Here is an 18,542-nt window from a genome sequence, read left to right on the forward strand (position 1 = left end):
TGAGAGCCGGTCTGTACGTCTTTCTTCAGGGTGCCATGGAGAGATGGAAGGGCGTAGCCTTGCTTCACGAGTCTTCAGCTGGTTGCCGTGACGGTGATGGTGACATTGACGGGGTCGTTGTCGCCTCCGGGGGGCGGGGCTCCTGAAACGGAGGCGGGGCTTTCTGGTGAAGCTGTGGGTCCTGGAGAAGACAACACAATACATCTCAAAGGAGACTAAGGTCGAGTTGATGGTTCTACATTCAAAATGAATGAAGTGAGCTATAGACGATAGATCCCAAGTTGGATCCTGTCAGTAGAACAGGAGGTGTGGGTAGACAGGAGTTAAAGGTAAATCCTACACTCTTATCTGGATGTATTTCTATAACACAGTTGTCAGTTTGAAACATTGCCAGGTAGAGGCAGAGACCCTTCAAGTCCAGGCTTGACATAGTACTGGATACTCTCCATACTGTAGGTGAATGACAAACCTGGCAGAAAGATCCTTGTTTCATAATTATGTATCTCATGTTCTTCTGACAGCTCTCTCCTGCTGGGTTTGAATGGTTCTATGTATTAATGAACTGGAGGTGTCAGATCACTCTTGTTTGGCAGAAATATGGGCTGTATGTGGTATGACTGGAGGGGGGACATCAGAGGACATGCAGACAGAGAGAGTCAGAGGTGCAGATTCAGTCAAGTGTGCAGACAGGTTCTGTCAGAGATTCAAATAAGTTATTTCAGGATGCATATGGGGTCTGTCAGGGATGCAAATAGGCTCTTTTGGGAAGCAGATGGGTTCTCTCAATGAAACAAACTGGTTCTGTCAGAGATTAAAAAGGGTTCTTTTGGTATACAGATGGGTATATGTCTTCTGGTAGACATGCAGATGGGTTCTATCAGATGGGTTCTGTCAGTGATGGAGAAGGGTTCTATGAGGGATGAAGACGAGTTCTGTCCGTGGTGCAGTCTGGTTCTATCAGGGATGGAGATGGGTTCTGTCAGATGAAAGCGAGTTCTATCTGGGATAGAGACGGGTTCTGTCAGATGGAGACGGGTTCTATCTGGGATGGAGATGGGTTCTGTCAGATGGAGACAGGTTCTATCTGGGATGGAGATGGGTTCTGTCAGATGGAGACGGTTTCTATCTGGGATGGAGATGGGTTCTGTCGGATGGAGACGGGTTCTATGGGATGGAGACGGGTTCTGTTGGTGATGGAAACAGACGGGTTCTGTACCTGCGCTGGCGAGGGGGCTGGGTCTCATGGCTCGGGGGCTTTGCCTCACCCCCGGGGGGCTCCCTCCCCCCACAACCTCCTCTCCCTCGAGCCCCCCAGCTGTCTCGTCCTCTGGGAAGTTAATGTTCTCCCTGGACTGGCTGTGCTGCCTGGAACCAAGTATACAACTGTGATGGAACTCACGGTGGAGTGAAGCTTATTCTATCTATTTTCTTTTATTCTTTTATTATAACTATTCTTGCAAATATGTGTGATAATCACTTATTTTGGGGTGTCTACAAGTCTGCAAGACTACTTTACATTACTTGTGTTCTTATTATTTGTTTGCTATTGTTTTTTTTGTTTTTATTTTCATATTTTGTACAAGCAATGCTGTAACTGACACCAATACAAGTGCCCATGCTCATAACCAAATTACCTTCTGGTAGTATTAATTCTGCTTTGGGCTTGCAAAAAACTGTCACCAGATAAAGAGAATTATGCTTATTTATACAGTCATACCTGCTGTTCAATAATTTAATTTTGAATTTGTTGTGAAGGGACTGTCTCTATGGTATTTAATTACGTACTAATGTTAATACAAAGACAATGAAAATGAAGAAATAGGTTTATATGCCAGTTTTATTAAAAGAGAAAAGCAGAGATCCTTACTATATTTGATTGATTAAAAGTAGTAGTTCATACTTACATTCCAAAGATCAAGTCGTGAAGGCCTGTAAAATAAGCATATGTAAGTGTTTTAAACGTGTGTAATCTCGCTCAACATGCATATGTCAACACTTAAGTCAGAATGTGCATTGTTTTTGTGTTATATTCCTGAATATGGCACACCCAAAGCATATCACTCAGTCGGAATCCCAGATAATTGGCTGGTCTAAAATCCTTTAATCAAGAACCCAGATGTTTGTCTTTCAGTCCACAGAATTATTATTATTTCTGCTCATGTGGATTTATTTGTCCTTGGGATATGAGTGTTTGAGTTGTGTGTGAGAATGTGGACATAACAAATTACAAACACCTACACAACATCTCATTTCAGACCAGTCTGACAGACATTTCAAACAATTTATGAATATTGAAGTGCAAATTGCATTTGACCTGTATTTGTAATAATATATTGAAGCAGATAGTTCTTTGGGTGTTTGATCCATACAAATTATTCTGGGCTGAAATTGCTTAACTGGTATTTTTAAAACCCCCTGAAAAACCCTTAAAATCCTTTGATTAAGTTGGGTTTTAAAAAAACTTTTTTGTTGATCCAGCACAGCGTCGAGGTGCAGTGAAACCGCAACCATGGCGATCCTCCTTCGGCTCGGAGCGTGTCGTGACTTGCCCGCCCGCTCCTGTGCCAGCCCTGATCTCAGCCCGTAGGGGTGTACTCAAAGGAGCACACTGTTGGCACAGGGATCGGGGTGGGGAGACTATTCAAGAAGTAATAGTCCTCCGCAGTTTTCGAACCAATTGCCTTGATTTGCTAATTAGCACAATTCAGCCATGAGGTAAAGTTGGCTGAGTTCATGACGAAATACATGCAACGTTTCGACCAGCAAGGTCTTTGCGTTCTCTTACAACTGCATATTTTTGTCCTGCACCTGTACCCTACTTGGTTTGGATGAGCACAACAACCGTTTCTCTTTGCATGGAAAAAATACGTGGCAGGACTGTGAACTTTGTAAAAGCGACACTCACGTCTGTTGTTGTTGCGGTTCCTCACGATGTACATGAAGAGCAGTATGGTGCCTATCATGGCGATCAGCATTCCCCCGATGGCGGCTCCGATGACCGCCGGGTAGGCGCTGAAGGGGGGGTCGGCTGAAAGAGAGCACAGTCACTTCAGCCCCCACCCCCGGGCTCGAGACACAGCCACGCACACGCTACACGCTACACACTATCTTATCATAGCACCCCCGCTGGGTGGGCCTATTGTCCTGGCTTTGTGCAGCTAGTTATTCATGTGACACTTCCCTCCCTTCCGCCTCCTCCACCCATTTCGCCCCCGTGCTAGCCTTGACCCCCCCCTGCCTGAGCTGCGATTTATTAGTTCTGTCAATTTTGGGAGGCTCAAGCCCTTGCTGGCTCTCTGACGTAGGTGCCACCTCTTTCGATGATTCATCCTAAAACTGCTGTCAATCATTCCGAAAGACAAAGGGGCCCTTTTTTCTTTAAGTGCTGAGAGTCTTCTTTGTGGAATGTGACTACTGACAAATTACTCCCTTCAATTACGTGAGCAGAAGTACAATAATGTGCTGGGAGACTGTCGGCCAAACTGTCAATAAGCACTCTTGTTCAGCAAAAGCAGGTTGGCACAATGGCTATGAGGAGACTTGACAGAGGAAAGATTGTATGAAGACCCTGCTTACACTTCTCCACATAATGCAGATATTTCATATGGCAACATCAACTGTCAGGAAAGGTCAAAGGTCAGATGAAGTTCAGGGGACAGGCAGCTTGTGAGAGGGGACAGGGAGATAAGTCATGTGACGGGGTAGAGGAGAGAGGGTGGAGTTAATTAAGAGGTGGCGTTAAATGAGGTGGAGTTTTGTGGTTGTGGGGGGAGGGGGAGGTTTTGGGGAGTGTCGGATGTCGACTGTGTTTTTTCACCTGAATGGAGTGAAAAACAGAAAAAAAAACATTACAGTTAGTCGTCTGGTGATCTGTAGACCACTGATTCTTAAAGGAGCTGCAACAATACTATGTAAAACGCAGAAGGGGAGACCACTGCTTTCATGTTGTCATTAATAATAATATTATCATCACCATACAGCAATTCATTGTGAAATGATAATGTGTTCACTTTCGCATGTTAAGACTAGAATAACTGATCATGTGTCAGTCAATACTGATGTCTTAATGTACAACACTGTCGGTTAATTTTTCTTAAGCTCTCAGAAATTCTTATGAGCATCATGTTTCAAGAGCATTTATTCTCAAATGAGTCGTAAATAGTTCTCTCAACATAAAGCTAATTCTAATCACATACACAATTTAGCTTCATCGACAGATTCTCGACATCTCTGTGAGACAGAAGTGAAATAAAAATTAACCGTGCTGGGAAATCAGGGACATGGCTGTGAAAACTCATAGCCCTGAAGTCATGTCTCTCATTTGTTAATTTTGCTTGGAGACATAAGCTAATGCTCTTTCTAATAACTATAATACATGCAGCTATAAAACGCCGAAACCAGCTGCTGCTTACGCCGTGACGAAACAGATCAACTCGAAGATCTCACCCGAAGGGAATTACTCACATCTCCATGTGTGTCTGAGGAACACACACATGCATCTCTCTGTGTGTAGTACTAGCTACAACAGTACTAGCTATTCACTATATTGCAGGTGTGTTTCTGAATGTATAGTCAAATGTGTTTAACGATTAGGTGTTCTGTGTACCCTGGAATAAAATTCAGCTATGACCAGCTTGAACTAACCAGCTACCAGCTCTTTCAAAATATAGCTTGAGCTGGTCAAACCATGTATGGGTATGAGTATGGAGACTGGTCTGAACTGGTCAACCAGCTACCAGCTGTTTCAAAACCTAGCTTGAGTCCTGAGTGAGCACATCTCCCTGTTATTTTTACATGTTATTTAGCTTGTGCTTTCACCCAAAGCGACTTTTGGCAGTTGATTAGACTAAGCAGGGGACAATCCCCATGGGGTATTATGGGGTTAAAGGCCTTGCCCAAGGGCCCAACAGCTACTCCGGGGATTGAGCCACCAACCTTGTGCAGTCATGTTGCTTAACCACTACGCTACAGGCTGTTCTGTGTTTGCTTAATGTCCCCTGAACGCCTCCCTCACCTGGGGTCATGACCTCTGACGGGTGTCCGGTGGTGCGTTGGTTGATGGCGGTGATGCGGAAGGCGTAGGTGGCAGTGGGGTCCAGGCCGGGGAGTGTGTGTGTGCGGGCGTCAGGCTCCAGGTCAGCCGCCACCTTCTGCCAGACTGCGGCAAGGCCGGCGCCAAATTTTGGGTCCAGCTCTCGGGCCCGCTGGCGCTCCACGAAGAACCCGGTCAGGACCCCCTCGGTCTTGATCTCCCACTCCAGGTCCACCTCGGTCCGCTGGCGGCTGCTGTACACAATCTTGCTTATGGTCACATTGGGCGGGACTGGGTACTCTGGATCCACACACAACAACAACAACAAAATTATCTATTTCAATGTGAATTTGGCGACGATTCCATAATCCCTCTCCCTGAGACCTCAGTGTGTTTAATGTCCAATTCTCAGTTGATAAAGAATGTATTTTAAGCAAACATTATATGTCTTATATTTCTGTAGATATGGCTCTGCTAATTAGTACAACCAGACATTGTTTCTCTGTCCTATCTTACTTCTTTGTTGAATATGCCACAAAGTGCTGCATACTCTTTCCAGTACATATTATTTAGTTATCTTCAAAGAAATTGTCTTACATTTAAAATATATAAAAAAACATGATATGTGATATGGTTAGTATTGTCAAGCACAAGCTAATAGCTTACCAAGTATACAAGTAACTGGATAATTACAATGATACTAATGTTTATAAATGTCTTATTACACATAATGTAGAACACAAGCTAGTAACTGCCATATTAGGTTTCTATGGACAATTCACGCTCTTCTATGACTTCTGCTGCTCTTTTCTGACCTGCTCTTTTCTGACCTGCCCTGCTCTTTTGTCTTCCACAGGTATTTACGACTTGAGCTTTTCTATAACAGTCAGCTCTACTGACTGTGACTGGTATGGCTGTTTTAATCGATGGCGTTTCCTATGCTGTGCTGTCCTTCAGTTAGCGTGCGCCGCGTGCGTCTCGTACTTTTGACGAAGAGCATGATGGGAATCTCGGCGCCCCCGACGGCGTTGGTTGCGGAGCACCAGTACTGGCCGCTGTCGCGTAGCCCGTCCGTCTCCTGCACCGTCAGGTTGGACCAGGCCGCCTCGTTGTGCAGCCGGTACTTCCTGGGCGTGTCCGACACCTGGTTCTTCAGGTTGTTGTACCAGGTGATCTCGGTGGCCGGGTAGTTGGCCGTCAGGATGCAGGTGAGCTGGACGTCGCTGCCCTCGTAGACAGACACCACGCTCCGCTGAGTCACCAGCACCGGAGCCTCTGGAGGGGAAGTTCACGTCCGTCAACCGCAGAGGTGGAAAAGTCAGAAAGTCCTGCCATGTGTTTCTTCCACCCACAAACTCAGGTGGCACAACAGTCTGGCTCAGTCACACACTGACGGCCTTTATACCAGCACCTTCCCACAGACTACAAGACCCGAGTCAGGCACTTCACTTTAAATACTCTAACTTTCGCAGAGGTGGAAAGTCCTGGGGTCAGTAAAGTAAAAGTAATGTCATGTGTTTCTACCACCCATGAACTGAACCATCTGATTTCACTAATTAGTTTTATCTCTTGGCTGAAGACTTGTGCTTATTAGCAATTCCAGGTGATTGAGCAAAACACTGGGGAGGACTTTTAGTTGATGAACCTATATTTTCCATCTCTGGTCAGCTTTGATGATCTCATCTCACACACAGGGCCCTCGGCCCTGCCCTACCAAGCCACTGGGACTACACTCTCAGAAAATAAGATATGAACAAGTGCCTATAAAAGTACAAATGCTTGTCACTGGGGTGGTAAAACTGAAAAAAAAAACACTCCTAGCCAGCAATATATAACTCATGTATACTTTTTCGCTTGTAAAGGGTACTTATTAGCACTGAAATAGAACAGTATTGTACCTTCAGGGTACATTTGGAAAATTTGTTCCCAAAAGAACAAAAAGGTACCTCAACCATAACTTTATTTCTCAGACTCTACTGCTTTGTGTATTCACCTTTCCGTCAGAAACCAACCCAGGTGCAAGAAACCGGGCGAGTTTAACGGTGTAATAAGCCACTTTAATTGATAAATTAAGTGCTGAATAACAAGGAAATATGCCCCTCAAGGCCTCGGGTGACCTTGAACCAACCTTCTGCTAAACATACCACCTCTCCTAGCAACAGGAACTATCCTCAATCACACCTGATTTGTAGTCATATCTTGAATGTTTTTTTGGGAGCAGCAGAGGAAAGCTTCCATCTCATCACTTTCATAAATGTTTACCGTATTGCAATATTCTGGCTCTGCGGCAGAAAAATTGGAAGAGGAGTCACAGTTTTTGATTTTCATAATAATATACCCTGTCCACAGATCATTTCACGCTTGAGTTTTCAGACCTCCAGGGGTGCCCAGCTGTGATGTAAAACCTGCATCAGCATGTGGGAGCATGGTGCTATGCACCATTTATATCACTATATACAGCCATATGTTCAACATATTAACTCAAACCTCAGTGGCAATTCAACTTTAGCTACTTCAATAGTCATGTTATTTCATTACATAAGCCTGTCAATGAATGAGAAAACTCTGCTTCAAACTCACACAATATTTCTCTGTCGTCTTTTATTATGAAATAACACAAATAAACAGTTCTGTTTCATTTTATAGGGTTCACTTATAGGAATCTTGAGAAAAGGAATGTTTAATGTTGTGTTTTTTTCATAATAAAAGTCAACCGAGCGAGGTCATAGATGTTTGACGCAGGAGATTTTAATACATTTATGTGTTGGTATGTGGTATGTGAGTATGTGTGTGTGTGTGTGTGTGTATGAGAATGGGAGGCATTACTTGTAAAGCACTTTATATGAATGCAGTCCATTTACCATTTTGGTGTAAACAAAAACCAGCAGACACTGCGGCCCACCAGGATCAGGGTTGAGACACTACGCTGACACGAGGACAAAAGCACCACCGCATCTTGACATCTGTTCCTTTACTGATGTGCGGTATGTGTGGTGTAAGGTCCTCACCCAGCTTCAGGGTGCAGCGCTTGTTGGGCGTGGTCAGCGGGTGTTTGGCGTTGCAGGCGAAGGCCTTCCCGCTGTAGGTGGCGCTGGAGCGCAGGACCAGGATGTTGGCGTTCTCCTCGGAGCTGCCCTGGGGGGCCCCGTTGCTGGAGGCCCACCACAGCAGGGCGCGCGGGCTCCCGCCCTCCCAGGAGCACGACAGCATCAGGTACATGTTGTTGCGCGTGGCGTACGCGGAGCACTTGGGCTCACCAGGGGGCAGCACTGAGCGAGCAGGGAAAACAGGACGGATAATCAGCGCCTTAATATTCTGTACCTACAACACGCTGCAGCCCTGCAGAGCGGTATAAAAGCAAGGCTTTTCATTGCCGTGTTGCAGCTTGGGGATTTGTTTTCGTTGATTGCTTTTATCTCTGCTTTTTGATTTTTTGAAGCAAGGAGGGTTTCAATTATCAACCTTTAAAGTGGATATCCATCTTTGCATCTAGTAAAAGCTCAAGTAAAGGGTATTTCAGAAGGGGTGGGTATTTTGTTGTGTGTGTCACTAGTCCATCATCTGTACTGTAATATTTGAACTGTATTGTTTAACTGAATTGCCTGTACTTGTAGGTGAGTTGCTTGTGTTTCGGTTTGTAATGTAAAACACATTTCCGTGAAATGGAATGTTCACAGTAAAATGTCCACTATTAATTCACACTTATGAGTCCAATAGGGACCATATACTGTATATGTCGTAAGAGTTGACTTTAAATCAGGTTTTTTAAAGAGACAGCTATTTCATGTAGCAACAGTAAAATATTTTCTTGTAAAATACCATACGTAACCTTATAATGTCGCATATTCAGAATAAAATAGGTTTTTACCATGGGCAAGTTAATGAAGAAGTGGACAAAAGTTACATTTCAATGTGAAAAGTATAGCCTTTCCTTAGAAACCCTTGTTACATTACATTACATTAATGGCATTTGGCAGATGCTCTTATCCAGAGCGACGTACAACAAAGTGCATACCCATAACCAGGGATAAGTGTGCTCAAAGACCCTAGAGGAAAGTACAATTTCAACTGCTACCTGTACAACAAAGATAAGGACCAGGGCCTATTTGAGCTGGTTTTAAAAAAAAATTATTTATTTATTTTTTATAAAAAGAAATTGACAGCTTTTAGATACTATATGCACAAAAAGTGGTGGAAGACATGTTGGAGATGTGAACTGTGAACCACAATTTTGACCCTGACTAATGTGGATTTTGAGAAATAAACAGAAGAACAAGTGAATTAAATCATAGCTTAGCTCAGGAGTGTCTGCTGGTATTTGTGGTTTCGTTTCAATCAGCAGCCAATTCAGGCCTTGAGATGAAGGTGAGTGGACTCTTTAGCCAATGAAAGACTTAAATTAGACTGAAACACACTAAAAAGCAGCAGACACTGCGGAGTTTAACACTCCCGGTTTAGCTCTTGGGTTTGCGTGACTCACGTGCCGTTGCGTTGCAGCTGGCGGTGGTGTTCAGTGCCACGTGCGAGCCCTGGCAGGTGAACGTGGATCGGTCAGCGGTTCTGGCGCCGGGCTGCATCAGGGTGGCATTGCCCAGCGACTGTTCCCTCCCGTAAGAGTCCTCCCAGGCATCCCCACCGGTCCATGCCAAGGACGGCTGGGGGTAACCCCCCATCCAGGTGCACCAGAGGGCCAGGTCCGTGTAGTTGTTGCCAGGGAGAATGGTACAAGTGGGGCTTCCTTCAGGCGGATCTGTGGGGAAAGGGTCATGGTGTAACAGAGAGTGGAGCATCCTGGGAATTGTAGTTCATGTCAACCAAGCAGAAAAACTGAGTACAGCAGATGGCCACAAAACAGTACTCCATTTCCTTCCAATAAATTTGAGTGATTAAATAGCTTCAGATAATATCTGAAATATGACCAGTGCCAGTGGGTGCCAGTGGAAACATACTCAAATGGTATCAACATTACTGATGGCGATATTGTATTACAATTAGGCATTTATTTGCCAGTGGCTTTCAAAATGCAATATACTCATCCAGTTATTCAGTGGACAGACATAAAAATGTTAAGCTTTTATAAAAATAAAAAAAATCATAAAAATAGGCTCATAAAACTTCATATTTGTTTACCAGAATATTATGTTTGTTTATTAAATCAAGTGCCACTCAGAGTTAAACTCCTTTCAAGTGTTTGGCTCAGATTATTGTACAAAAATGTAAACAATGCAAAATAGAAGAAGCCACTTTTCCTTTCAGAATATGACAAGCATATGCTTTAGTTTCTTTCATTCAGAAACAAAAATAGAAAAGCCGGAATGCTGAAAAGAAATGTAACAGAAGTTATTTTCATATAGTCGTATTATTCAGAGAACAGTCATTTCCGTTATGTCTACAAGGGACAGAAAGGGCACTGATTGTAAAGTACTCAAAAAGGAACGGATCAATCAAAGCCATGCGGAATGGTGATTGGCTTTGCTCAGAAACACGACAGGAGAAGAAGAGTGTTATGACAAGAGCGGGCCTCTCGGGCCGCGAGGGCTTGTCATGACAGAGAGATGTCATGACGGAGAGATATCATGACTGGCTCGTATACCTGTGGGGTCCGAGACCCTCTGTACAGTTCCGTCACCTGCTCCCGGAGCTTCTTATGAAGGACGAGGTTTCCCACGCGTCCCAAATCCGACGGCCGCGGTGTGTGCGCGCGTGTGTTCCCGTGTGCGTGTGGGGCGGGGAGTGGGGCGCATCCGAAATGTTGAAGGGAGGACGGGAGAGAGAGAGCAGCAGGACAAGAGAGAGAGGAAAGTAGCTCTGAAAATGAAAGGAGGAGAGACGCTAAAACGGGTGGAGGAGAGGAGAGGAGGGGCAGAGGCAGACTCACAGTAGACGGTGAGGGTGACGGTGCTCTTGGAGCGGGTGTTGAGGTAGGTGTTCTGGGCCAGGCAGGAGTACTGGCCAGTGTGCATGCGGAGGATCTTGGTAATGGTGAACTGGGGGCCAGTGAAGACCTGGGAGTTGTTGTAGAACCAGATGTACAGGCTGGGCGGGTTGGAGGAGGCCTGGCAGAGCAGGGTGACCGTCTCCCGCTCCAGGGCGGAGTAGCCGCGCTCTGTCACCGAGTAGGGGGTGATGTCGATCTTAGGGACATCAGGGCCGACTGCGGGGAGAGGAAATATATACACCCTGGTGTGAAATCCAGCTATGACCAGCTCGAAATTAACAACTACCAGCTGTTTCAAAACATAGCTGGACCTGGTCAAACCATTTTGAGTATGGAGCTGGTCTCAACTGGTCAACCAGCTACCAGCTGTTTCAAAACATAGCTGGAGCTGGTCAAACCATTTTGAGTATGGAGCTGGTTTGAACTGGTCAACCAGCTACCCGCTCTTTCAAAAACTAGCTTGAGCTGTTTTTTTTAGCAGGGCATACAGAAACACATTACATTGTGGGCATTTGGTAGACGCTCTTATCCAGAGCGACGTACAACAAAGTGCATACCCATAACCTGGGACAAGTGCGCTGAAAGACGCTAGAGGGAAGTACAGTTTCAAGTGCTACGAATGACCACAAAGATGAGGACTTGTAGATTGATCTGATGACAAAGGATTATATCTCAAATGTAGGAACAGCAATAAACAGTTTACAGTACATAGCCAGCATGCATGTGTGTGCATGCACACACACACACACACACACACACACACACACACACGCATAGACACACACACACACACACACTAACACAGTAATATTCATCCTGAGTATCATAAACTGGGAAAGTATTTTAATTCTCAAGGCACTAACAACAGATGTGCAACAATTAAAAATCTGTCACTTAAAAATCTGTTGGAAAATCTATTATCTCAAGTTTACTACATGTTACATTATAAAATGCACGCAAATGTTCTTTATAAAAATGTAATGCGCCAGTGATAATGTCAATGATCATTTTGATCATACTTTTCATTTGCTGTTGTCCTCAAATGTTCCTTCGTACACTATGTGAATATGAAAGAACGAAAACGTTCCTGTAATTAATCAGTGTGTTAACACATACACGGGATTGGGCGGGACGGGATTGGGCGGGACGGGATTGGGCGGACGGGCCGTCACTCACAGATGATGTCCAGCCAGATGCGGTCGCTGCGCTGCTTGTTGACCTCGTTGTTGGCCAGGCAGCGGTACCAGCCGGAGTGGTTGCGGCTCACCACGGTGACGTTGACCAGGCTGACGTTGCCCTCGGAGACCTTGGCGGTGACGCCGTCGCGGTTCTCCCGCTCCCAGGCGTAGTTAATGGGGCCCGTCCCGTTCTCCAGGTTGCAGCGCATCCACATGGTCATGCCCTCGGCCGGCGACGTGTCACTCACCAGGATGTAGGGCTTGGACACGGGCACTGCAGGGAGGACAGGCCTGGGTCACGTCCAATGGGGTGACACTGCAATGTGATTGGCCACCCCGGGTGCCACTCCTATTTTCCCACCTAAATGATTGCATTATCATTGGCTAATATAACTATTGTCAATAGTGTGCACCCCGTTTCTGAGTCTTTGACATAAGTGTGGTGATATAGTGTGGTGATATAGTGTATTGATAGAGTGTAGTGATAGAGTGTGGTGATATAGTGTAGTGATATAGTGTGGTGATATAGTGTAGTGATATAGTGTGGTGATAGTGTGGTGATATAGTGGTGATATGGTGTGGTGATATAGTGTGGTGATATGGTGTAGTGATACAGTGTAGTGATATAGTGTGGTGATATAGTGTCGTGATACAGTGTAGTGATACAGTGTAGTGATATAATGTGGTGATATGGTGTGGTGATATAATGTGGTGATATAGTGGTGATATGGTGTGGTGATATAGTGCGGTGATATGGTGTAGTGATACAGTGTAGTGATACAGTGTAGTGATATAGTGTGGTGATATAGTGTGGTGATATGGTATGGTGATAGTTTGGTGATATAATGTGGTGATATGGTGTGGTGATATAGTGGTGATATGGTGTGGTGATATAGTGTGGTGATATGGTGTAGTGATACAGTGTAGTGATATAGTGTGGTGATATAGTGTAGTGATACAGTGTAGTGATACAGTGTAGTGATATAGTGTGGTGATATAGTGTGGTGATATGGGATGGTGATAGTTTGGTGATATAATTTGGTGATATAGTGTGGTGGGCCTGGCTCACCCAGAACAAGCAGCCTGACATAGTAGTAGAAGACCCTGGCTCCCTCCGGGGTGTCATACAGGGCCTGGCAGGTGTACATGCCCTGGGCATACAGCGGCAGCCTGTCGATGAGGAGCGATGAAGAGTCGGAGATGACGCTGAGGTCCCCCAGGCTGGTGGCCAGCTTCTGGAGCCGGGGCCCCTGGCCGAAGTTGTAGACCACGGCTCGGATGTGCTCCTTCCCCGGCATGGTGAAGCCCCAGATGTAGACGTCCGGGAGGGTGTTGCCGCATTCCAGCAGCACCGAGCGGCCCACCACCCCCTTCGTCACCGAGTTGACGTACACCACCTCCCCGGGGTCCAGGATCTCCAAACCTGGGGGGGACAGGGACACAGATGGGGGAGCATGCACATGGACACACGCATGCACATTACACACTGCAAAAAGTGACTGTCTTAACAAGAACTTTAGTCTTTTAATAAGACACAAGATCTTATTTTTTGTCTCTCAAGTGTAAAATACTAACTTGTTTTAAGTTCATATTTCCCTGACAAGTGAAATTTTCTGAATCCATTGGCAAATCTTGAAATGAGTCAAACTGTTGGCAATAACTTCATCTTATTTAGCAAAAAACTAAGATAAATGAGATTTTAGGTCTCAACATGAGATTAAAATTCTTGTTATATTTAGTTTCTTGCAATTTATTGCATTGCATTACATTTATTTAGCAGACGCTTTTGTCCAGAGCGACGTGCAGTAAGTGCCGACTGAAGGTCATTAGAACAACTACACTGGTGTAAAATCCAGTTATAACCATCTTTAAATTACCCGCTACCCGCTGTTTCAAAACATAGCTTGAGCTCGTCAAACCATGTTGAGTATGGAACTGGTCAACCAGCCACCAGTTTTTTCAGAACCTAGCTTGAGCTGTTTTTTTTTTTTTTTCAGCGGAGTACAGAATACAGGTTGAATAATTCATATAAAGAAGCAGTTGTCTACCACCATGAACATCAAGTCTATTACACATGGTAAACAGGCCAGTCAGTCCGTAAGTATGGCATGTGACACATTACTGTATATACTTCCTTCCAGGCACATTTGGCATATTTACAGAAATGTTATTAATGCGCATTGTCCCTAAAGTAATAAATGAAATTAAAACGCATGTGTTGCATGCACACAGATACAAATTGAGGCAAACAGGTAGCCAGAGATTGAGAGGATATTGATGTCTCCAACTCCTGATCAGAGGGGATTTGGTCACTGTAGTATTGTGGCATCGATTGCCAGGGGTGACTAAAGGGATCTTGTGATATTTGTGAAAGCCATAGGAGGCCAAACCAGGTCAAGAAACAGTTAAGACTTATTTTTTTCTTCCTAGTGTTTTTTTTCTTCAGCTAGTATCAAAGTAATACTCATTTTGAAAAGTTTGAATTCATTTGTGAATTTAAGTTGAGGACAAATATTGATTAAATCCAGGCTGATATTTAATTCTACATTATTTTGAGTGAAGCATCATATTAGTGTATGCTGTGCATATACTAACATACAAATCCAGATATTCTCAGCACTCACTAAAAAGCAGGCGAAACCCATTTACTGTAGTTGCATCAGTCAAATGATATTTGAACAAAAACAGGGAATTTCTCCAACATTTGTATAGCTTTGTCCAAACAGCCTAGTTTGCTGTGACACCCAGGAACATCAAACTTAGCAGGGAAAACCGATTCTGTGCTTATCTGCAGGCAACATTCCCATTACATGTAGGTTCTCCCTGCTTTAAAATCCAGTTCAATTTTCCAGCTGTTCAAGCTGATCATAAGCTGGTCTAGCTGGGTATGAGTTGGTCAACCAACTAGTGCTGGTAGCTTGTCTGAGCCAACCAGAAACCAACTGTTTCAAAACTGGTCAAAGCTGGTCAAACCTTGTCAAGCGGGGAGTTGGTCTGTACTTGTCAAGCTGCTAAACCATTTTGAGATGAGAGCTGGTGTGAACTGGACCATCAGCTACCAGCTGTTTCAAAACCTAGCTCAAGCTGTTTTTTTCCGCAGGGCTTAGCAATCACTCTAAACCTGACTGACGGCTTACGTTTTATACATTTTCTTTTTAGCTTAAATTCATTTTATGCAACTTGATATTCACTGTAGCAATTCTGACTAAGTACCTAGCATAAGGATACAACTGTGCCTCATTGGATGCTCAAAATCCAGTTCCAAGCACATCACCATAACCATTATACATTCCACTACACTGCTACATTTCAGCTAGGGAAGGTATCCTGCTACATCATTACAGTGACCGTCTGTCTTTGTCAATGCTTGTAGAGTACCGAACCCAGCGTAGAAATCCCCAGGTTCTTACCTTGCAGAAAGAGAGGTAGAAGGCAGACACTCAGGCAGAAATAGGCCTCCCCTACAAGTCCATACCCCATTGTGCCATGACGCTCCACAAAATAACTCCTCTCTCGGGTTAGAAATGAACAGGAAAAGCCTTTAAAATCACACACGGAACCAGGTGCGGAGATACTGTCCTCACAGAGGAATGTCGAACCTGTACCCAGCTATAAGTCACACACAGACCAGTAAACAGGAGGGGGGAGGGGGGAGGGGGGGGGTAGAGCAAGATTCACTAAAAAGATTTGGCCTCAATTATTCAGCAGTGTCTTTCTCTCTTCCCTGAACCAGAGAAGCTAAGTGTAGAGTGTCAGAATGATGCCCCTGTTTCATTCATTATTGAGCGGGCAGGGGGTCGGATAACCTCCATTACAGTCCATCCGTAGCTTGAGCATGAAATACACACCGGCGTACGCACAAGCGCTGGCATGCTTGATTAGCAATTTACAATCACAAATGTGCAAATCTTTCCTTTTTTATTTCAGGATGTATTCCGCTTGCGCTTGAATAAGTTCTTAGTCAGTCTGGGCTTCCTGTTTGGGGAGGGCTTTCACCAACAGTCGGGTAGACAGAAGCGTATTGAATAGAAGGTCAATAAGAGAGGTGCGTGCAGGAGAACATGATGTCCTTGTTCGAATTCTGGGTACAAATTAAAGTGCAAGCAGAGATCACTGCAGTGTTCTGAGCCCCACACGACTGTGGACCGCGCAGTAAAATATTAAGTTCTGACATAACAAAGCCCTGTATTAATCAAATGAATCCTGCTGTAAAATCCAGCTATGACCAGCTTGAAATTACCAACTACCAGCTGTTTCAGGACATATGTTGTTTGAGCTGGTCAAACCATGTTGAGTATGGAGCTGTAGCCAACTAGCCTAGTGGCTAAGGTACATGACTGGAACCAGGAAGGTTGGTGGTTCAGGCCCTGGTGTAGCCACTGTAAGATCTGAGCAGCTTTTGGGCCCTTGAACAAGGCCCTTCCCCAAATCGCTCCAGGTAGCAATGGTCCCGTGCTTATTCTAATCAACTGTAAGTTGCTCTGGATAAAAGCGTCAGCTAAATTACAAATCATCATCAACAGCTAATCTGAACCGGTCAATCAGCTGTCATCTCAAGCTGTTTTTCAGCAGGGTGCACCATCACAATAAAATGTTATCAGAATTGATTTAATACTGAGCATTGTATTGTGTTTACCATGCATGCCAAACCCAGTCTTTCCACTGACTTTCCCACAATGCTATATCGGGTGGAGGAAATTCAATCAGAGAAGCCCAACACCCCTCATCGTTTTACTCCCACGTAACGCGATCCTCGCCCACGCCGTTTTGTTTGTAGTCCTCCGGATGATGCGTTCAAATTCATGCTTTGACTTTGAGTGCTTCTTTGTGGCTCTGCTTAAATTACAGGGTAGCTACTGTACATATGCTAATCGGCCCTCAGAACGATCGCCGTGGCTTATGTACAGAGAATTGTTCTTTGAGCTCCTTCAATTGGGGGAAACCAATGCTGTCTTTGGTTGCTTGACGAGAACCAAGGCCCGTAGGTGTCTTACTTCAGTGAACAGGTGCCGCATTTCTAAGCTGGGTGAGGTGAAGTCTCTCTTTAAAGTTCTATGAGAGCTGAAGAAAAATCCCTACTGGTGTGTTTACGTTTATAAGATTGCAAAGTCCACGATAAAGGGAACCTGCCATCATGGTCTTACTTGACTACAGTCATGATGGTGCTTTCCAACATACACTGTTGTGTGAAAATGGTATTGTGTTGTATGTAACTTCACTTCACACAGTAAAATGTTCAGGGTGAAATTAACTCTTATAGAGTACATGTGGTTCCTACTGGACTCATATGCAGAGTTGAATTAAATCTGGACATTTTATTGTGCAGAAAATCCTTTGAAAAAAATCCTCGGTAGCCTGCCCCACTGGCCTACCGAGTAGAAGGCACATAGCTTTGTAGTCTTTTGCTGTCATGTGTCTCGAAATAAAATAGTGTTAATGCTGTAAATGCAAATTTGCAAATTTGTTGTCGATACAAAATTAGTGATCACAAAATTTACATTGTGTGTGAATTCACCGATATGGATTCCACACAGGGGACTGGGTGACATACAAAAGCTTTGTATTCTTCATGTCAAAAAGCAGTGGCGTGAAAATGTGAAAATGTGAAAACTTATGAAATCACAGCTTGTGTGACCCTAAGACAGCTGAGGAAACACACCCCCTTCATCGCAGAAACTCTCTGTGACTATAAACACACGTCACTGTGATTATCACTTTCCCTTATCTGTGATTCAGTCTGATGCAGTTTGTATCTCAGTGTTTTTTTTTTTCACTTAAGGTCACTTAACCATCTCCCTATCTGAATGAAATGAAATATATTTCCTCTCGGCAGGATACTTCCTCTCGGCAGGATACTTACTCCAGGGCTAATTACAATTAGCAGAGTACAATTAGCCCTGGACCATCAGCTCCTGTGAAATCTGGTACTGATAGATCATGGTGGCCAACCACTGACTCAACAGAGGAACTGATTCAGACAGCAAGTCAAGAATACAAGCCAAATTCTCCAACTGCACCACCCAGCCACACCCTCTCCACACACACTCCCCCCCCCCCACTTACCCCTACCCTTACTATCCAACACTACCCCCACTAGCCCCGCCCCTGCCCTGCCTTGGCAGCAACCGCACCCCGCCGCGCCCGCTAGCCCTCCGCACGGCTGCTAAAACCTCCCTACTGCGCGCTCCTCAGAAGAAGGCACTAATTAGCACGTTAGCATTCGCTTTTTCTGGAGTGCTGTATTTATATAGCCCTTCTGAAGAACTGACGGAGCCAATGAAGGATCACACCCCCACCCCACCCCACACTAACCCCCTCTCCCCTCCAAAAAGAATAAAAATAGAACAACAATATGGTTTGTGAGGGAGGTACCGTGTGGGGGGGTGGTGCTGTG

At 44.7% G+C, this 18,542-nt stretch overlaps 1 protein-coding gene across 1 annotated transcript; it reads right to left on the minus strand.

The window, feature by feature from the left end:
- Positions 1-74: 74 nt before the first annotated feature.
- LOC133133349 (V-set and immunoglobulin domain-containing protein 10-like 2) lies at positions 75-15,628 on the minus strand. Its single transcript, XM_061249452.1, has 12 exons — positions 15,559-15,628; positions 13,218-13,571; positions 12,147-12,422; positions 10,911-11,186; positions 9,513-9,782; positions 8,041-8,301; positions 6,017-6,307; positions 5,015-5,332; positions 2,906-3,028; positions 1,905-1,929; positions 1,217-1,365; positions 75-181 (listed from the first exon to the last, which is right to left on the minus strand). The coding sequence occupies exons 1-12, from the start codon at positions 15,626-15,628 to the stop codon at positions 75-77; spliced, it is 2,520 nt and encodes an 839-aa protein (XP_061105436.1).
- Between the last annotated feature and the right edge of the window lie 2,914 nt (positions 15,629-18,542).

Source organism: Conger conger, chromosome 7, assembly GCF_963514075.1.
Source record: "Conger conger chromosome 7, fConCon1.1, whole genome shotgun sequence".
Classification (NCBI taxonomy): domain Eukaryota; kingdom Metazoa; phylum Chordata; class Actinopteri; order Anguilliformes; family Congridae; genus Conger; species Conger conger.